This window comes from Rousettus aegyptiacus, unplaced genomic scaffold (genome assembly GCF_014176215.1).
Source record: "Rousettus aegyptiacus isolate mRouAeg1 unplaced genomic scaffold, mRouAeg1.p scaffold_m13_p_15, whole genome shotgun sequence".
Lineage (NCBI taxonomy): Eukaryota > Metazoa > Chordata > Mammalia > Chiroptera > Pteropodidae > Rousettus > Rousettus aegyptiacus.
The window spans coordinates 27,359,863-27,381,573 of NW_023416290.1; the positions used below are offsets into that span (position 1 = coordinate 27,359,863).

Sequence of the window (21,711 nt, forward strand, 5' to 3'; positions counted from 1 at the left end):
CCTTGTTTTATTTTAAGAGCCGGTAAAATCTCAGGATATGAAAGATGTTTCCCATTAAGTAAATTTTTTATTAAAACCTTCGATTCTGGCATTAAACTTACATTTTGAAATGTTATAAAACATTGAGAATGAAACAATTATGCAATCCAGGCTTGGAAAGTAAAATGACATGCATATATGGAAATTTAAAGTTATCAAATATAGGTACCTTTATGCCTATTGCTGTTTTCTTTGCTTCTGCTTTTAATTTGGTTGCTCGTAAAATAGGTTTGGTTTTTTTATAATCCTGTTTACCTAGAATGAAATAATTTCAGACAATGAGCTATACTTACATGTAATTCAAATTTAACAGTCATGTGAAATGTCAAAGAATGTTTAAATTGAGTAAAATTGGGCACGAAGTTGCAAAGCAGTTCCTAGTTATGGAAACCATAAACTCTTCTCCCTCAGGTCAACTTTTCCTCCTCCCTTACCTTTTCAGAAAGAAGATTTGACAGACACTTTTTATTTGCTGTGCAGTGAATAATTAAAAAATACATTTTGGAGGTTAAGATGTTTAAAGTAAAGAGAATAAGCCTTTCAGAAGCATTTGGAAATAAATATGTAAATAAATGAGTATGTGTAAGATTCAAGTAGAAGGTAAAGTTAACTTTGTTTTTGTAATTGAAGAATAACAGCTCATTATAAATTTACTTTTATTATGGATATATTAAGAATTTAAATAATCAGTTTGAGAAATATCCTCAAGTTTTCCCCAAATAAGAAACTAAAGATAGATCTGTAAATAATTAACTTGTGGTAACTGAATTCATGAGAGAAAATATGTATTTAACTTTTGTTTGCTCTTAACAGAGCAGAGTAAATATGGCTAGATAAAAGATATAGGATAGCTACATTTGGATATTAGTTTCAATCTCTATCGCATTTCAAAGCCCAAAATGAACAAATCTGAATTAGTGTGACCAAATTTCCTTTTTGTATACCATTTTATCACTCCACTAAGAGATATTACACTGACTATGAAGAAAACAGTTTTCAAGACAATAATAACAAAAGCATTGACTAGAATAAGACACATTTTTGTTAAACACATTTTTAACTAGAACTGGGTCAAATGAGTCTCAAATATAATAGTATAATATCTCATTCTGACTACAAGTTAACATTTAACCATATAATCTCTTCAGCTATTTTATATTGTTATACAGCCTTGTAGTTTTCATCTCAGTCCCTTTCCTTTTAGTGATCAGTTCCAAAACTTATCCCTTTATTGCCCTTATGAAATTAATATAACTTCTAACTTAAATTTCCACATCTTCTGCACACTGAAATAAATCCGAAGCAGTGGATCTAAACTAAAATATATCATTAAAATTCAATGTGCAATACATTTCTTAATGTGTCTGTTAATGATTCAAAAGTATGTTTGAAATCCCATATAGATTTTTAAAATTAGAAATGGCAGAGAAAAGTGAGTCATATGGATGGGAGTAATGAAGAAATGTTATAGTTGTGTTCATTAGACACATAAAAGTGTTTATTTAGCTGAAGAGGTATTTTTTTTTTTTAAGTGTATGCTGAGAGAGGACTTTTGATGTCCTCAGGAGGCTCTGTCTTCTTGGCTTGCAAACTGTTTACTTGAGTAAAATTTACCCTTTTACTACACCAAGACTGGGGACTCCTGTTGGCTTTAGATTGGTGCCAGTGACATTTTATTGCGTGTCAGCGTTGCAGTCATCGCGACTGTGGAGAGTGAGTTGCTGGGGAGTTTGAGACTTTGCTTTCCACATTAGAAGTCCTATAGAGGAAACATTTGCTCCTTCAGGACCAGAGAACAAGTATCCAATCCAGGATATTATCACAATGCATTACTGACTATGCTTCCTTAGTCCTTTCCAATATGTGACAGTTTCTCAATCTTTCATGTTTTTCCATGATTTTGACACTTTTGAAGAATACTATTCAGGGAAACATGGCAGAGCGAGAGACATTCCCAGATCTCTACCTTGAAACAACAATAAGCTGAACATCTAAAACTCAACAAAAAACACCAGTATGTCCGAGCGTGGAATCTGCGCATAAGAACTGCCACAGGTCAGAACTCTGGGTGTCTGGAAGTGGACTGGGAGTAATAAAGAAGCTGCCTCTCACAGCTGCTGGAGCTCCTTGCAGTAGGAGGGGGAGAGGAGAAGGAGTGGTGAGTTCCAGCAGCGAGTTCCCAGAACATGCCTACATGGGATAGCTGTGAGCTCTCCATGGCCAGCTGGCAACAGGGCAGAAAGCAGAGAAGTGGGACAGGACCACAGAGGAATAATAGCTGACTTTCACTGCTGTGGTTGCAAAATCAAGGCTGAGCTGCAGCCTCCAACCCCCAATCCAGAGGGCCCCTCCCCGCATACCTTCCGAAACCAATCCCTGCAAAGCCCCAGGAGAATCTGAGCAAACACTGCCGAGACTGTCACTAACAGTGACAGGGAATGAAATTGAGGGTAGCGAGCATGATTAAATATCTTTTAGAAAATTTAAAAAGCATTATTAAGGTTTTATATAAAGCAGGGATCCAAGAGGCTTAGACGCCACCTACTGGAAACCAAAAAAAAAAAAAAAAAAAAAAAAAAAAAAGGTACCTTCTTAAAGAGAGACCTTTATATAATAAATCTTTCTGGTTCTGAAAAAACAGAATACACTTCCATTAATGCCCAAGAAGAGAAATAGTCCTTTAAACACCATGAACAACCGAGGTGACAAGGCATCTCAGAAAGAAAGAGAAAAATCTCCAGGAAAAAAAGCTAAGAGACATAGAAATATGCGACTTAAGTGACAGAGAATTCAGGATGGTACTTCTGAAAAAACTCAATGAGATTTAAAACAACTCAAATCAACAATTTCAGGAATTGAAAAAACAACTAGATAAGAAGAGCAAGGAGACTGTAACCCTCAAAAGAACCAAATAGAACTCTGGAAATAAAGAACACACTGCAAAAGTTAAAAAATGAAATAGCAAGCTTGGGAAATAGAGTCGACCAAATGGAGGAAAGAATCAGTGATATTCAAGACAGAAATCTAGAAGGAAGAAGAGAGAAACCGAAGAATGAAAAATGATGAAAAAGAAATTCAAGAACTAGCTGATACCATCAGGAGAGGAAACATAAGAATAATGGGCATTATTGAAGGTGAGGAAAAGAAACAGGGATTAGAAAGCATTTTCAGACAAATAGTTGATGAGAATTTCCTAAATGTAAGGAATGAGCTGGAGCTTAGAATTCAAGAAGTCAACAGAGCACCCAATTATCTCAAAACAAAAAGACCTTCACCAAGATATATTGTATTAAAATTATCAAAAATCAACAACAAAGACAGAATTCTCAAGGCAGTAACGGGGGGGGGGGATGGTAATTTATAAAGGCAAACCCATTAGATTAACCTCGGACTTCCCAGCGCAAACATTACAAGCCAGAAAGGAATGGAATCAAATATTTAAAGTATTAAATGAAAGGAAATACCAGTCTAAGATAATGTATCCAGCTAAGCTCTCTTTTAGATGAGAAGGAGAAATTAAGGCTTTTCAAGACATACAAAAATTGAAGGAATTTTTCACTATAAGGCCTGCACTACAGGAAATATTGAATGCAGTCAGTTCACCTAAAACAAAATGACAAAAAAAAAAAAAAATTAGGAGTAAAGTGACCATTGGGCAAATAGAAGCAGAGGAGTGCAAACCTTACTAAGAAGAGGGCATTATAAGCTTAAATAATAAGAGAAATATTATAACAAGATAGTACTGAACATTTAGCATACATAGGAACAAACTGAGATAACAATGACTGAAAAGGAGGAGATTCAAAGATCCAAATTTGCAAAGGGGAATGGAGATAAGGCACTTGCAGAAGAAAATGGACGACTGTGTGTGTGTGTGTGTGTGTGTGTGTGTGTGTGTGTGTGCGCGCTATCCTTTACATATTCATAACGATAACCACACCCCAAAGATTCAGAACTGTTGTATATAACATAAAACATGATGGACCAGAGGGAAAAACCACAAAAGCTAACCAAAATAAAGAAAACAGAAGCACAAGGACGAGGAAGCAATGGAAATACTGAGCTACCAGAAGGCAAAAGATAAAATGGCTATAAGAAGACCTCGTATTTCAATAATCATCCTAAATGTAAATAGACTGAACTCACCAATAAAAAGGCACAAAGTTGCAGAATGGATCAAACAAAACAAAACAAAACAAAACAAAACAAAACAAAACAAAACAAAACAAAAAACATATGCTACCTTCAGGAGACACATCTCAGCTCCGAAGATAAATATAGACTCAAATTGAAAGGGTGGAAAATGACATTTAAAGCAAAAGGCATTCAGAGAAAAGTGGGAGTAGTGGTATTAATATCAGACAAAATATACTTCAAAATAAAAAACGTAAAGAAAGATACTGAGGGACACTTCATAGTGACAAAGGGAATCATGTACCAAGAAGACATAACACTTATTAATATCTATGCTCCCAATCAGGGAGCCCAAAATATGTAAAGCAATTACTAACAGAACTACAGGGAGAAATAGACCAAAACACTATTGTAGTAGGGGGTCTAAATACCCCACTGTTGGATATGGATAGATCATCCAAACAGAAAATCAATAAGGAAATATCCTTAAACGACACATTAGACCAACTGGACATAACTGGCATATATAGAACTTTACATCCCAAAACAGCTGCTTATACATTCTTCTGTAGTACACATGGAACATTCTCAAGAATCGACCACATACTGAGACACAGAAATAACCTCAACCAATATAAGAGGGTTGAAATCATACCAACCATATTCTCCGATCATAATGCTTTGAAACTACAGATCAACTGCAGAAAGAAATCAGGAAGAACAACAAATACTTGGAGATTAAACAACATGCTACTGAAGAATAACTGGGTCAGAGAAGAAATAAAAAGGGAGATCAAGAGATACATATAAACGAAAGCTAATGATAGCACAACATATTAAAACTCTTGGGACATGGCAAAAGTGGTCATAAGAGAAAAGTTCGTATCATTACGGGCCTATCTTCAAAAAAAGAACAAGCCCAAATAAACAACCTAACACTTCATCTTTAAAAACTAATAAAAAAAAAAATGAAGCCAAAATTCTGCAGAGGGAAAGAAATAATCAAAATTAGAGCAGAAATAAATGAAATTGTAAACAAAACGATAGAAAAAATAAATGTAACAAAGAGCTGGTTCTTTGAGAAGGTTAATAAAATTGACAAACCTCTGGCTTGATTCACTAAAGAAAAAAGAGAAAGGACACAAATAAACAAAATCAGGGGCGAAAGAGGGAAAATTATGACTGACATCACAGAAATACAAAGGATCATATAAGAATACTATGAAAAAATATATAACTCCAAATTTAATAACCAGGAAGAAGGAGACCAGTACTTAGAAAAATACTTCCTAGACTGAATCAAGATGCTCTGGAAAATCTAAATGGACCGATCAGCAGTATGGAAATCGAAACAATCATCAAAAAACACCAAAAAATATAAGTCCAGGACCAGATGGCTTCACAAGTGAATTCTACCAAATGTTCAAAGAAGATTTAATACCTATTCTCCTCAAACTCTTCCAAAAAATAGAAGAGAAGGCAATACCTCCCAATTCATTTTATGAGGCCAATATTACCCTGATACCAAAATCTGGTAAAGATAACACAAAATAAGAAACTACAGACCAATATCTCTCATGAACACCAAAGCAAAACTCCTAAATAAGATACTAGCGAACCGAATACAGCAACATATTTAAAAAATTACATGCCACAATCAAGTGGGCTTCATCCCAGGTGCAAATCAATTAATGTGATATACCACATAAACAAATTAAATAATAAGAAACATATGATCATATCAATAGATGCAGAAAAAGCCTTCGACAAGATATAGCATCCATTTATGATCAAAAACTTAACTAAATCGGTATACAGGAAAGTACCTTAACATAATAAAGGCCATATATGACAAACCCTCAGCCAACATTATACTTAATGCTGAAAAACTACAAAACTTCCAAGATTAGGAACAAGGCAAGCCTGTCCACCATTGCCACTGTTATTCAGTATAACATTGGAGGTCTTAGAGAGAGCAATCAGACAAGAGAAAGATATAAAAGGCATCCAAAGAGGAAACAAAGAAGTAAAACTGTCACTTATTGCAGATGACATGATTTTCTATATAGAAACCCCTAAAGACTCCACAAGAACACTACTAAAAACAATAGGCAAATACAGTAAAGTCTCTGGATAGAAAATCAACATTCAAGAAATCCATAGCTTTTATATACTCTAATAATAAATTGTCCGAAAAAGAAATGAAAAAAATAATTCCTTTTGCAATTCCAACAAAAAGAATAAAATACCTAGGAATAAATCTAATGAAACAAGTGAACGACCTATATAATGAAAACCTATATAATGAAAACCCTATTAAAAGAACTCAAATAAGATACAAATAAATGGAAACATATTCCATGTTCTTGGATTGGAAGATTCAACATAGTTAAAATGACCATATTACCTAGAGCACTATACAGGTTTAATGCAATCACAATCAAAATCCCATCAGCATTTTTTAAAGAAATAGAACAAAAATCATCAGATTCATATGAAAAAACAAAAGACCCCTAAGTGCCAAAGCCATGCTGAGAAAAAAACAAGGCTGGAGGCATCTGCCCAATTTCAAATTATACTACAAAGTGACAGTAATCAAAACGGCATGGTATTGGAAGCAAAACAGACACATGGAGCAGTGGAACTGAATGGAGAGTCCAGAAGTAAACCCATATTTATAAGGCCGAATAATTTTAGACAAAAAAAAAAAAGAAAGAAAGAAAGTCGAAAATATACAGTGGAGAAAGGAAAACCTCGTCAATAAATGGTGCTGGGAAAATTGGAAGGCCACCTGCAAAAGAATGAAACTAGATTGTTGTCTATCATCACACACCCAAATTAACTCAAAATGGATTAAGGACCTCAAATAAGACCTGAAACAATAAAATGCATACAAGAAAACATAGGCACTAAACTCAAGGACCTTGGACTTAAAGAGGATTTTATGAATTTGATTTCAAAAACAAGGGAAGAAAAGCTAAAATAAATGAGTAGGACTAAATCAAACTAAAAAGCTCCTGCTCAGCAAAAGAAATTGTCAACAAAGTAAAGAAACAACCATTCAAATGGGAAAATATATTTGCAAGCAACATCTCCGATAAGGGCCTAATGTCCAAAATACACAAAGAATCATACAACTCATAACAACAAAGAAACAAATGATCCAATCAAAAAATGGACAGAGGACCTGAACAGACACTTCTCCCTAGAGGACATACAAATGGCCAACAAATATATGAAAAGATGCTCAACATCGCTAGCTATTAGGAAAATGCAAATCAAAACCACAATGAGATACCATCTTATACCTATTAGAATAGCCATAATCAGCGGGACAAATAATAACTAATGTTGGCGAGGATGCAGAGAAAAAGGAACTTTTCTACACTGCTGGTGGGACTGCAAATTGGTATAGCCACAGTATGGAAAACAGTATGGAGGTTCCTCAAAAAACTAAGACTTGATCTACCATATTATCCAACAATCCCTCTACTTGGTATTTACCCCAAAGACATGAAACCCCATATCTAAAAAGATATTTGCACATCCATGTTCATAGCAGCATTATTCACTGTGGCCAGGACATGAAAGCAATCAAAGTGTTCTATGATAGAATATTGGCTAAAGAAGCTGTGGTACATATTTAGAATGGAATATTACTCAGCCATAAGTAGAGATGAAATACTGCCATTTGCGACAGCATGGATGGACCTCTAGATAATCATGCTTAACGAAATAAGCCAGACAGAAAAAGTTGAAAATCACACGGTATCACTTATACGTGAGATATAAACCTAAAGCAACAAATGAGCAAGACAAATAGAGACCCATGGGCTAGTGTTACCAGAGCACTATAGACTAGTAGTTACTAGTGGGGAGGTGGGGGAAGGTAGACAGGGTTTGGGGGTCAAATATAGGGTTTGGGGGAGGGTGAGGTGGGTAAAAGGGATCAAACATATGGTAGCTGAAGGAAACTGGACTTTGGGTGGTAAACACAATAGAATATACAGATGTAAAATATTAATATACACCTGAAAATTATATAATTGTATTAATCAATGTTACCCCAATAAAATTAATTAAAAATTAAAAAAGAAAAAGAATGTATGCTATTTCCTTAACCTCTATTGTATAGTAGTCATTCTGGATCTATGAGCATGCAGACGTTTTATAAATGTTATTTGATGATTTAGGTCTAATGATCAGAAATGAGCTAACTAAAAAAATGTTTATCAAATGATGTAAATTTAAATTGTGGAATGAATAAACTACAGACAAACATTACTCTGACCCTTTTTAAATTAGTAACATTTAATTTTGCTGAAAAAATCTTGATGAGTATTCACTTGGATTTCACATCTCAGTAGTCAGACTATACATGTTATTACTCCTGATGAGATATGAACAGTTCAGAATATTAAAAATAGTGACATATCAAATGCTTCCACTGTGGATTACAAAGCAAGTTCCTAATGAGAATCTGCAAAAGAAATTTAAAGATTACAAATTTGAGGCCAAGAAGTCATTTTTGTTTTTATCTTTTATATTCCCTATAATAAATAAATAAGTGAAAAAAGATGATCTTAACCAGTATATTTTCCACACATGTGCAATATTCTGGTTAATGTGTCTCATAAAACAAATTCAAATATACCTCAAAGAGTCAATGTCAAAGGGAGAATTTATCACTTACCATTATTTCACTTACCATATAACCATTGGTTAGATAATGTGTTCTATTTCAATTCTACTCCTATAATCTCTTAGAAAATACTATTCTAGATTTGTATTAAAATTATTAAGAACATTTGAAACTGTATTTACAATAAGTAGATGATTTTTAAAATTATCGTACATCTGGTACTTCTCCAAATAGTGAATCCGTCATTAATTTAGCATTCTCCTTGCTGACGGTATCCAAAAGTATATATTGAAAAACACGGTTTCAGTCTACCCAGTGAAAACGTTTACAGGGGCATCTATTTATTTCTTTATAACTGAAAACAGATCTTTCCATTATACTCAAAGGGGTTTTCAACATTTATTTTATTTATTTTATGGCTTCAAGAAAGATACCTATGTTCACATGACTGTAAAAATATATGTAAATCACAGAAGCCCCTGTTTTCTGAGTACTTAAAAACTTAGAAAACTTACATTTATATAATCTAGATTTTATATGTAGATGGTTTCTTGAATAGAATTAACCTAATTTTGGTTATACCAATAATGCAATAACCTAAGTAGCTATTTAGCAGTTGCTCATTACATTTTATATGAGAGAAAACCTCAATAATCAAGTCTATGAAGCCACACCGGGCCTCGCTCATCTAGTATATCAATCCTCAATAACATTATTCACGTCATTTCCCATGACTTAATTTCGGTAACTAGCTTCCCCTAATCCCCATCTCCACACTTCCTGACTGGTTTGTGCTTCCTTCCTCCAACATAATCTTATAATACCTATTTTGTTATATTATTTTTTTTCAATTAGAGTTGACATGCAATATTATATTAGTTTCAGGTGTACAACATTAGACATTTATATACATTATGAAATGACCACCATGATAAGCTAGTACCCATCTGACATGACACCATGCATAGAGTTAATTTTATTTTTAAATTATCATAAAGTAAAATTGAGTTTTTTCCTTTTTGAATAGATTATATGAATTTTATCATTCATGTATAGGTGCATGTAACACTATCATAATCAGGATACAGAATAGTTCAATCATTCCAAAAACTCCCTTGTGCTATCCTCCTATACCCACCCCTCTTCCCACCCATAATTTCTGACAAACACTAATCTACTATTCATTTCTATAGCTTTGTCTTTTTCAATAATGTACCAAAATGTTACAATGGCTTCTTTTATTCAGCATAAGGCCTCTAAATTTCACCCGAATTGTATGCATAAACAGTTCATTATTTTCTATTACTGATTAGTATTCCATTAGACAAAGGCAGCAGAGTTTGTTTATCTATTCACTCATCGAAGTGCATTCGGGTTATGTCCCGTGTTTGGCAAATATGACAAGAGCTAAAAACCTGTGTACAGGTTTTTATGAGAACACGAGTTTTCATTTATCTAGGGTAGGATTGAAGATTCATGAAGTAAGTACATATTTAATTTAGTAAGAAATCAAAACATTTTCTACAGTGACTGTATCATTTTTCATTCTTGCCAGCAATTAATGGGAGTTCTGGTAGATTTGCACCATTGCTAGCACTTGATGTTGTTTCATCCACATTATCTAATTTTTAGATTACAATTACTCACAGTATTCCCTTATAATCCATTTTCTATATGTAAGGTCAATAGTGATATACCCTGTTTCATTATTGATGTTAGTAATTTGAGAGCTCTTTTTTTTTTCAGATAATCTAATTAAAATTTTGAAATTTTGTTGATCTTTCTAAATAAAAAGTTTTGGGTTTGTTAGTTCTCTCTATAGTTTTTCTCTTCTCTATTTTGTTTATTTCCACTTTAACTATATTATGTCCTTTCATCAGCTTGGTTTGAGTTTAGTTTGCTCTTTTTCTAATTTGTTTAGGTTGAAAATTAGTTATTAATTTCTCATTAACGGGTATAAATTTTCATTTAAATAGTGCTTTAGCAGAATCTCATAAGTCAGCAAAAAGAAGAAAAAAGTTATACACAAAAATACATGTATACTTCTATATTTACCTATGCAATTACTTTTACTAAAGTTAATTCATTTTTTGTTTCTGGATCCTAATTATTGCCTTGTGTACTTTTGTTTCAGCCCACAAGACTTCCTTTAGTGTTGCTGGTAGGGTAGGTATGCTACTAATAAGGTATCTTGTTTTTATCAAAGAATGTCTTAATCTCTACTTTTTGAAACATAGTTGCACTGGATATAGAATTCTTGGTTGACAGTCTTTTGCTTTCAGCACATCATATGTAATGAGTTACTACTCTCTTGCTGCTTTTAAGATTTACTTTTTATGTTGACTATAATGTGGCCAGGTATGGATCTCTTTCATTCTACCTGAAATTCATTGAGGTTTTTAGATATACAAATTAAAGTTTTTCATCCAATAAGACAGTTTCTGAAGATTATTTTTTCAAATATTCTTTCTGACCCTTTCTTTCTTTCCTTTCATTCTGGAACTATTATTTTGCATAAAATGTTATGTTGGATGATGTCCTACAGGTCTTTGTGTCTCTGTTCATTTTTGTCATTCTTCATTTATTTTCTTCATGTTCCTCAGACTGTATAATCTCAATTAACCTTGTTTCATTTTCCCTGATTCTTCTGCTATTTCAAATCTGCTGTGGAGTTTCTCTAGTTAAATTTTTATATTGATTATTATAGTTTTCAACTCCAGAATTTCTATTTGCTTTTATACATACATAATTTACATTGCTATAATAATATTCTATATTTGGTGAGGCATCATTCTCATACTCCAATTATTTAGACATGATTTTCTTTAGTTTCTGAACTTATTTAAAATGGATGATTTAAAGTCTTTCTCCAGTAAGTCTAGTCTGAGCTTTCTCAGAGACATTTTCTATTCTTTTTATATATATGGACCATACTTTGCTGATTTATTGGGTGTTTAATAATTTTTGTATAAAACTGGAAATATTAAATAATGTAATGTAGAAACACTGCAAATCAGATCTCCCCTAGGATTTTCTCTTTATTTTTTTGTTGATGTTAGTGTTTATTTGTTTTATTAATGACTTTTATAGTCTAATTCTGTAAAGTCTGTATATTCTTTGTCATATACAGGCACTTAGCTTAATTTTCATCTAATGACTGGATAGAAATTTTCAAAAATGTCTTGAACCAGTAAGTCTTCTGGCTTCACTGAGTGGCTGTGTGTGTGTGTGTGTGTGTGTGTGTGTGTGTGTGTGGTTGTGTGTGTTTGTATACATTTTCCCTGCTTTAACAGGAGTTTACAGTTCTGCCTTAACCTTCACTTCCTGCTAGCTTCCTCAAGGTCAGCAAGAGGTGAGAGATTAAGCCTTTCAGGCCTTTATTGGACATGACATAATTCTGCATAGGTTCACGACTTTCTATGATTCCCAGAAATCTATGTAAGAGATTTTTAAAGACCCTATGGACATCTCATTGCCCAGGTTTTTTTTTTTTTTTAAGTTTTTAGGTCAGCCTTAGGTTAGCATCAGCTAGTAATGCTGACTTGGATAGTTGTAATATTAAATACTTGCCACTGTTTTTGTCAAATGCAATGGGGAAAGGGTTTTTCACACAAAGTGAGCTTAAATAATGTCAAATAAAGACAAGTTCTGAGAATGAGGCTTTTCAGTGAGCTGCAAGATAGGTTAAATAGTAAGAGTTCTCTGAGGATGAGATTTGGGGTGGGTCCAAATGCATTCTGCTGTCTCCAGTGGAGGCAAGATGCTGTTTTTCACAGCTACTACAGTTGCAAGGCTGAGAAGAGGACGATGGGATTAAGGCAAATTAAACAAAACAAAGCTTAGTGTTCTTACTGAGATTCAGCTGTTTTTCTCAAATGAACATTCTCTGGACTGTTGTAAGACTTTTGTTAATTTCCAGATACCTGAAAAAGTTGATTTTGACAATTATTTTGCCATTGTTCTTGTTGTTTTTATAGAAAAATAGAATTTTGAGGTCCTTACTTTCCATTCATGAAGCATTTCTCCTTTTAATTTTAATACCATTATATTTGAAATGAATTTCTTATGTACAACCTATATTTAGGTCATGTTATAAAAATTCAACCTTTATAAAATGTCAAATCCTTGGCCCTTTATTTGGTAGGTTTAGGTCATTCACATTTATAAAACTATTAATGTATTTTTATTTGAGTCTACCATTTTACTTTTGTTTTATATTTGTTCCCTTAGGTTTACTACTATTTTACTTTCCTTGCCTTTTTGAATTATTGAACAATTTTTAGTATTTCATTTAAATTACATATGTGATTTTGATATATCTCTTAGAATAATGTTTTAATAGTTGCCCTAGTGATTACAAAGTATACACTTAACTTTTCAGTCTGATTCAAGTCAATATTTTACTCAATTTCCTAATTTTAAACATACTATACATTACTTAAAAATGTTAATGAGCATAATCCAATGCATTTCGTATTCTAATATAATGAAAAAAAGCAGAAAATTGACTTGTAGTTCCAGTTTTACTAGTTGTTTATATCTTTTGACTTTGTTGTGCTTATATTTGAACTTAGGAAAGTGGTATCTATACAGTAGACTTTTAATAATTCAGTCATTTAAATATCTGCATACAAAGGAGTATACAAATGAACATACTATTGTAGCACAGGTATGTTTGTCTTAAAAATGTCAGGCAAAACACTGGTGTCTTTGTTTGATGCATGTTCTTATTGTAGCTTAATAGTTTTGCATTAAAAAGTGAAAAGTACATGCATAATCTGAAGGATTATACTTTGGTTACTGAAGTTTTATACTACAAATTGTTTTTAGATAATACCTATGTTCATGTCTAGAATAAAATTTACTACTACTCTTCTCTTGAGATTTATGATCAGTTTAGTTGAAGATTATCTTGAAATTGCTATTAAAAAGGTACATTATTATTTTTATGTATTTGTATTAATAGAATTTTCTTGATACCATGAAACCAAAACAAAGTACAGAAACAAATAATAAATGATGGGAAATGTCATTCTTAATCCTCAATTTCAATTACCGACATCAAAACAGTGATAACATTTTCTTTGATTTTTCTCTAAAATAACTACAAATTATAACTTAAACTTATTATATAAATTTATACTAATAAAATGTCATCTTTGTATATTTAAAATGAAGTTGCAAAATTAAAATTCTAGGAGAATATTTCATAATATAGAAAAATGCTTTCAAAACCTAGTAAGAATATAGGTTCCATTGTTTAATGTGTACATTTCTTAATAATGAAAATATAGATGACTACATTATTAATATGGCCAATCTCAATAGAAAATTTCTCTGAAAATCATAACAGTAGAGTTAAAATTCCTTCAAATCAATCTGAGATTCTTAATAAGCAGTGTCAGTGTGAGTTACTCATTACAAAATTTCTCCTTTTGCAATTAAAATTCAATCATTCTGGTTAACAATTAGAACAGTAAAACATATTTTATGTGTATCCTGGATTTACAAAAACTTATATATGGGAAAATATACTTAGGAGGTGCGAACTTTGCCATTTGCTCCATAACAGATTTTAGGAATTTTTTTTTCAAATGAATGGATCTAATGATGAAAACTGGGCATTTCAAAATTTTAAAAATATTAGAACTTGAGTCTATGGCCATGCTACCCTGAAGACACCTGATCTTGTCTGATCTTGGAAGCTAAGCAGGGTTGGGCCTGATTAGTATTTGGATGGGAGACCACCTAGGAAGACCAGGTGCTGTAGGCATGTGTGTGTGTGTGTGTGTGTGTGTGTGTGTGTGTGTGTATAATATATTATATATAATATATTATGTTATATATATTATTATATATTATATATATACATATATATATTAGAACTTGAATTTTCACACAGAAAATTTATATCATAAAATTGCTGTTTGAATAAATATCAGCAACTGATTATCAAACTACTATGAGTATATGCACATAGCTGTTAGGTAGAATGTGAGCTCCCTGAACTAAGGTTATTTTTGCTAGCATGTAACAAATTATTAATTATTCTCCAACAGGAAACAAGAAATCTATATCTTTCTCCATCCATATCATCTATATCTGCATATCTATATCTATATCATCTATATCTATCTAATTTACTATTTTCACCAACATCCAAGCTCTTAATCCCCTGAGTCATTATTTTTTATGGTTAGCAGAAAGAGTTGATAGACTCTCTGAGAACAATATTGCAAACCAGTGTTACATTAGATACGTCACTCATTATAAGTTTTCTTAACCTCGTGCCTAGCATGATTGAAAATATTCATTTATGGTTATAAGAAATTTATATCCTATTTTCTTAAACAACTCTTTCATTTGTACATTAAAAATTATTTATTTGATTTGGGGGGGAAATGGTGTAAATGATTGAGGCTTTGTTTATTCCTCTTGTGACCACATCAAAGTTAAGATGGAAACATAGAGCAAACAGCAAGGCAAGTCACCTGGAATCTAGATCAACAGAAGCACTACAGCTAGGGAGAGAAATAAGATATCACCTTGCAATGGTAGAAGGTAGGAAAGAGAGAAGGCTTGAGGCTACTGGGTCCCTAATGGCTGAGTGGGACAGAGGCTGCAGCAGCCAGAAACTACAGACTTCTCTTATAAAGAGGCTGTGTCAGTGAGTGAACTTTAGCAGTAACAGACCTGCTTGTTCTGAGCACCATCATTAGGTTGGCTGCACAAGGGGCACAAGGGACTTACAAGGGGACACTGAGTTGGCGGAGTGAGGGTCGAAGGCAAGGATCTCTCCAGGCAGAAGTGCTGGTGGTACCATTGCTCTGTTGAGCCCTCTTTCCCTCCCAGTGTGTGGATGCAGTGCCACCATAGCTGAGATATTATCAACTGGATAACAGAGGGTGCTCTGCCTAGAGGATTTCCTGAAACTCCACTTGCCCCAACTTGTGACCCCATCCAAGCCACATCCAGCTTGGTCCTTGGCCAATCCAATGTGCTTTGCTGAGCAGAGCCAAGCTCACACTGGTGACAGATGGCCTTGCCTTCTGGCATTGCCTTTTGAGGCAACTATAAGCACAGCATCTGTGGATTGCTTGCTGAATCTCAACAGGTGGCCCCAGAGGAACACAAGCTGAGGCTAAACTTGGCCTGCTATTGAGCCCCTCTCAAGACTATGCTGCTGGACACCTACTAAACAAAGCCACACTAATAAGACCAGGATATTTAGGACCTTTGCTTAGTACATAGAAGGAGGCACAGAAAGGGAACCAAAATGGGAAGATGAAGCCAAAACCATATGAAAGAACAGAACAGAGATCAAGGAAAAATGGATTCAAGCAATCTCACAGATCCAGAGTTCTAAACGCTGGTAATAAAGATGCTCAGTGAACGTAGGGGAAGTGTAGACAAACTCAGTGAGAACTTTAACAAAGAGATAAAAAACATAAAAATGGAAATGGAAATTATAAAAGAGAATCAGTCAGAAATGAAGAACACATTAACTGAGATGAAGAGTATATTAGAAGGAATCAACAGAGTGGATAAATAGAGGATTGAACCACCAATATAGATAATGGGGAAGCAAAGGATACTCAATCAGAATGGCAAGAAAAGGAAGCGAAGACTATGGGACATTATTAAAGGTAAAAATATCCTTTTCATAGGGATGCCTGAAGGAAAATAAGATGTTCAAGAGCTATTTGAAGAAATAATGATGGAAAACTTTCCTAACCTTGTGAATGAAATAGACATACAACTCCAGGAAGCTCAAAGAGTCCCAAAAAAGATGAACCAAAAGATGCCCACATCAAGACACCTAATAATTAAAATGCCAAAGATTAAATATAAAGAGAGAATCTTAAAAGCAACAATAGAGAAGCAGTTAGTTACCTACAAAGGAGCACCCATAAGACTGGCAACTGATTTTTCAAAAGAAACTATGCAGGACAGAAGGGCTTGACACAAAATACTCAATGTGGTGAAAACCCAGGATCTACAACCAAGAATACTTTGCCCAGCAAAACTATCATTTAGAGTCTAAGGACAGATAAAGAGCTTCTCAGACAAAAATAAGCTAAAATAATTTATCAACACCAAGACAGAATTACAGGAATATTGGAGGAACTTCTTTAGGAAGAAAAATATGTGTCAAAAACATGAATAAAGAATGGTAATCACTACATATTTATCAACAAGTACCTCAAATTGAAAAGAATTAAGTGCTCCAACCAAAAGATAGAGTGGCTGAATGAATAAGAAAGCAAAACCCCTACATATGCTGCCTACGAGAGACTCCCTTCCAATTAAAAGACACACACAGACTAAAAGGAAAGGGATGGAAAAAGATATTGCCTAAAAGGAAAGTGGATGGACCTTTAGGGCATTGAGCTGAATGAAATGTCAGATAAAAACAAATATCACATGATTTCACATACATGTGAAATCCGAAGAAAAAAAATAAACAACAATAACAATAAAAATGGAAATAAATGCATAGAAACAGAGAATATTTGGAGGGGATTTGGGGGTGATGGCAAAAAAGGGCAAAAGGATTAAGAAGTACAAATGGATAGTTATAAAATAGAGAGATATAAAATGCAGCAAAAGAAAAATAGTTAATAATGTAATAAACATGTAAGGGGGAAAAGGGACACTAGATTTAGTGGGGTGATCATTTGTGAGTTATATAGCTCTCTAATCACTATGCTGTATGATTGAAATGAATGTATTTATTGTATGCCAATTATAATTGAAATAAATTTCATTGAATTTTACAATATAAATACAAGCAACTAATTGTCTATTATATTTCAATAAAGCCAGAAAAGAATTATTTACTGAGTACTTACTATGTAACAATGTTCAAAGTACTGAAAACAGTAATGTGAGCAAAACAGAACTGCCTGTTATCTTAAAACTTGCAAAAAGGTAGGTAATAGACAAAATTTAATCTGCTGGGTGATATAAAGCACTAAAAAATAGAGTTGGTAAAGGGCAGAAATAAAAGAGAGAGATGTATTGTTTCAAATACGGTGGTCAGAAAAGGCCTTCTTGAGAATGTCTCTTAACATTATCATGATGTCACTTAGCCAGAAGCTTGAATAAATTAGGAGAAAATTTATGTGGATATCTGATAGAAGCAATTCCAAATACTGGGAATATCAAAGACCAAAAACTCAGAAAACACTAATTCCTGGAAGGCCAAAATGTCACTAAAGTCTTTCAACTCAGAAAAAGAGCTTAATAGATAATAAAATTTAAAAAAGGTTCAATTCCTGATAGCAGGTTCAGTGGTCCAGAACAGACCCAACATTCACTTGTCAATTTCTGAGTGTATGGGCTCAAAAGACAACCTTGGAAATACACAAATCTTCAGCCTGACTCCCTGATGTGTGATGTAAGAGCTATTCTGAAAGTAAGAATGAAGTAGAAATGTTCCTCCCAGGAATACACATTTACTGGAGGTTTCAGAGATTGATTATATCATTAAAAAATGATTATTTTCACAGATGTATTTTATTCCTTCACTGTGGCTAGTTGATCTCGGAGACCAACTGAGTACTAATAAATTGAAACATCTGTTGAACTTTCCTACTGAAGTTATTGTAGCAGAATATAAAAATCTTTTGCACATGGATACAACTAGCTAACTAATCTAGCCAATGCATTTTTCTAAGTTCTGAACAGATACCACAAAAGACTATCTGCTTTTACTGAAAGAAGCAGCAGTTTTCTTAAAGCCCTGTTGAGAACTAGATCAACTCTCCATTTTAGTCTACAAACTGATTCTGAGACACTTTAATTGCCTCGCCACTCTACAATATACCACAATAACCATGACATGACATAAGCCTTGGAGAAGACACAAAAACTGCCTGAGATGTCTCATTTAGATATATGCATAGGAGGGAGATCAAAGAACATTCTACTAAAATACAGAGATTTGCCACTCAAATCTGATTCATGGGGATCCACTGATCTAGAGTATTTCAGGATTATCTCCAAGAAGAAAAGATCAACTTGCTGCACTTTATACTCTACATACCATTCAGGGGCATAGGTACAACTTCTTTAAAAATTGGTATTATTTGTTAATTACACACACCTATACTTATGATCCAACATTCTTCTACTAGGTATATATGGTAGAGAAACTCTTGTACTTGTCAACCAAAGAATAGGCATGTCTAAAAATGTTCATAAAATGCACATAATAACATCCAGAGAAAACAAGAAACTGAAAATGAGCCAATTGTCAAAACCAGGAGGATAAACTATTGGTATAAACATACAATGAAATACTATAAAGCACAAAAAATGAATGAACTATATCAACGTTCATCAATAAGAAGAAAATTCTAAAACATGATGCTTGATAGGAGCAAGTTACATAATAATATATACAGCATGATTTAGACAAAGTTCAAAAGTTAAATAATATATTGCTTGACACATTACTAGGTAGAAAATTCATAAACAGAATTAATACAAAATCAAGACAGTGACTATTTCTCAGAGGAACGGAGAGTATTGTAATGAGTAGGGTCATAAAGAGGTTTCTAAGGTACTAATAGATGTCCAATATTTAACCTGGGTAGTTACATAGTTGCTCATTATTATTTTTTTAATCTACATACATATTTTATATATGCAAAGAAGCTGAAAAGTGGCTAGTGTTAAGTAGGGCATGGGACAATAAAGGTCTCTCCAACAGATTTCTGTGCAAGCTACTTTGTCTCTTACAGCTGATGACATGGCAGAGTCAATGAAACCTGGAGTGCTCTAAGCTAACTGAAACATAGAAACAAGCCTTTAGCTGGTCCCAATAAAAAGGAAGTGGCAGTCCTAGGGTTATGGAACAGTGTCATATGTCCTTCAGCAGATAACAGCTGCTAAGACACAAGTGGATTGCTACCAAACTCTGATAGAGACTGACTACCTAGTCATGAGACTCAGAGGCCATCTGACCTGAGCTACCACACATGGGGCTTATTTAATACAACTAACTATAAAACTGGGTGCACAATCTATAAGGGAAATCTTCCCAGTGGCCAAAGTTTAAGCAGTACATTTTGTTGTGGAAAGTGAAGTAACCTTAAAAAAAAAAAAAAGATACATTATTAGTTTTCCTGAGTTAGAAACTGAGCCTACCACCTAGTCAGATTAGATTCTTCATGCCTATCAGTCAATAGGCAAAATGAGGAATCACAGTGTTGGCTGAGATAACTAATGATGGTTATCAAGGATAAAATGGTTTGTTAATATATAGTGAAGGCCAAAAGGAACATGGAAAGATGTAAAGGAACTCCGGGGGTAATCGCAGTTATTACAATGACCAATGGTAAAATTTAATAAAATTTCTATATAATTCCATAACTAGAAGAATCCCCTAAAACCTTCAGGAATAAAGATCTGGGTTATTTCCCAAGGGCAAAAGGCTCATCAAACCAAGATGCTTGATAGAGAAAAGAAGACCTAGAATGCATATTGGAGGAGGTAAGTCATATATTACAACTACTATAACCAACTAGAGAACTGAGAATGATAATTTTAACCTGCATTTCCTTGCTTGCTTCTAGAATATTGTGCCCAATTTTTTCTACATAACCAATTTCTCTGTAAAAGCAGCATTATCAAAAATTTTAAAATATATCTTCCTCTTCTTTTAGGCTAGATCACAAAAGAAAGAAGGAAGGAAGGGAGAGAGGGAAGGAGGGAGAAAGAAAGAAAAGAGAAAGAAAGAGAGAAGGAGAGAGAGAGGAGAGGGAAGGGGAGGGGAGGGAAGGAGAGAAAAGGGAGGAGAAAAGAAAGAAAGACAAAATATCACTCAAGAACCTGGACTCAGAGAAAGGCAGACCCAGGCTTTGTTGGGAAAACACCTAGGTAGCTGTTGATGATCTTCTTAGATCCCCTTCAGGTTTATTTCCATGATAAAGGATAGAAATTCAAATTGAAATAGCATGAATATGACAATGAGTGGGAGGAGGAAGAGAAAGAGGAGGGGAAAAGAGAAAATTAATTGATTACTGATTGATTCCAGAAGAGAAGAATAAGAGTTTAGTTGTGAGTGACATAAACTCAAGTCTTGACAATGTAGAACTTTCTGTTTCTACCACTGGTTTCTATTTCTTGTTTCACTCTGGAATCACAGTTATTGCCAGCTCTGGATCACATTCTTTATTAAACTAAGACCAAAATGTAATGGATACTTTTCCTTGGGTTCATTTTAATTATTCTTATGCCTAAAAAGATTAAGTTTATTCAAATTACAGAAGACTACTAAGATTCACCTAATAATACTGAAGAAAGTCCTGGTTGGGACTCCTGTAGTAAAGGCCTCACAGCATCCCCGACTTCACTTTTTCTTGCCCTACAACTGAACAATAGATTGTCCCCAGTGGCTTGACCCTGAGTTTGGAATGTCCCTTGCCATAGAAAGTTACCCTGAAACATGATTAATGACCTTAGGCTTACTGATCACAATACTTCTGGTTTAGCATTCTTTCCAAACTACTCCTATCTTTGTTCCCGTGTTGCTAATGCCACTGGAGGACCACGTTGTCAGAGAAACTGCTCCAAGAAGCACCACAGATCCCCTAGAACCATCATGCAGCCCCAGGAATGATGCTTAAATTTTCCCTTAAATATCCTAAACCAGACTGAGAAGGGAAAGCACTTTTGAAGGTGTTAATCTGCAGCCTTCTCAAATCACAGGTGCTCTGACAATAAATGCTTATTCAAAACATCCCAACTCCTGTGCCAGTCTATTGGCTGAGAGGCACAGGTAGCACGAGCCCTGAACTCAGTCGCTCTCTGGTTTCAATATGTGTCTAGTTCCCAATTCAAGCAACTTTAACAAATCAAACTAGTCTGTCTCTGAGTTTTCCTGTTAA

The 21,711-nt window shown here is 33.9% G+C and overlaps 1 protein-coding gene and 1 pseudogene across 5 annotated transcripts in view; one reads left to right on the top strand and one right to left on the bottom strand.

The window, feature by feature from the left end:
- TRIQK (triple QxxK/R motif containing) overlaps positions 1–21,711 on the bottom strand; it is a 107,475-nt gene that overhangs the window by 12,656 nt on the left and 73,108 nt on the right. For all 5 annotated transcript variants that reach the window (XM_016136212.2, XM_016136211.2, XM_016136213.2 and 2 more), the window contains one exon: positions 209–294. In XM_016136212.2, coding sequence (XP_015991698.2) covers positions 209–294 — 86 coding nt within the window. The remainder of the gene's footprint in view (positions 1–208; positions 295–21,711) is intronic.
- On the top strand, positions 14,470–14,588 carry LOC118612349 (annotated as a pseudogene).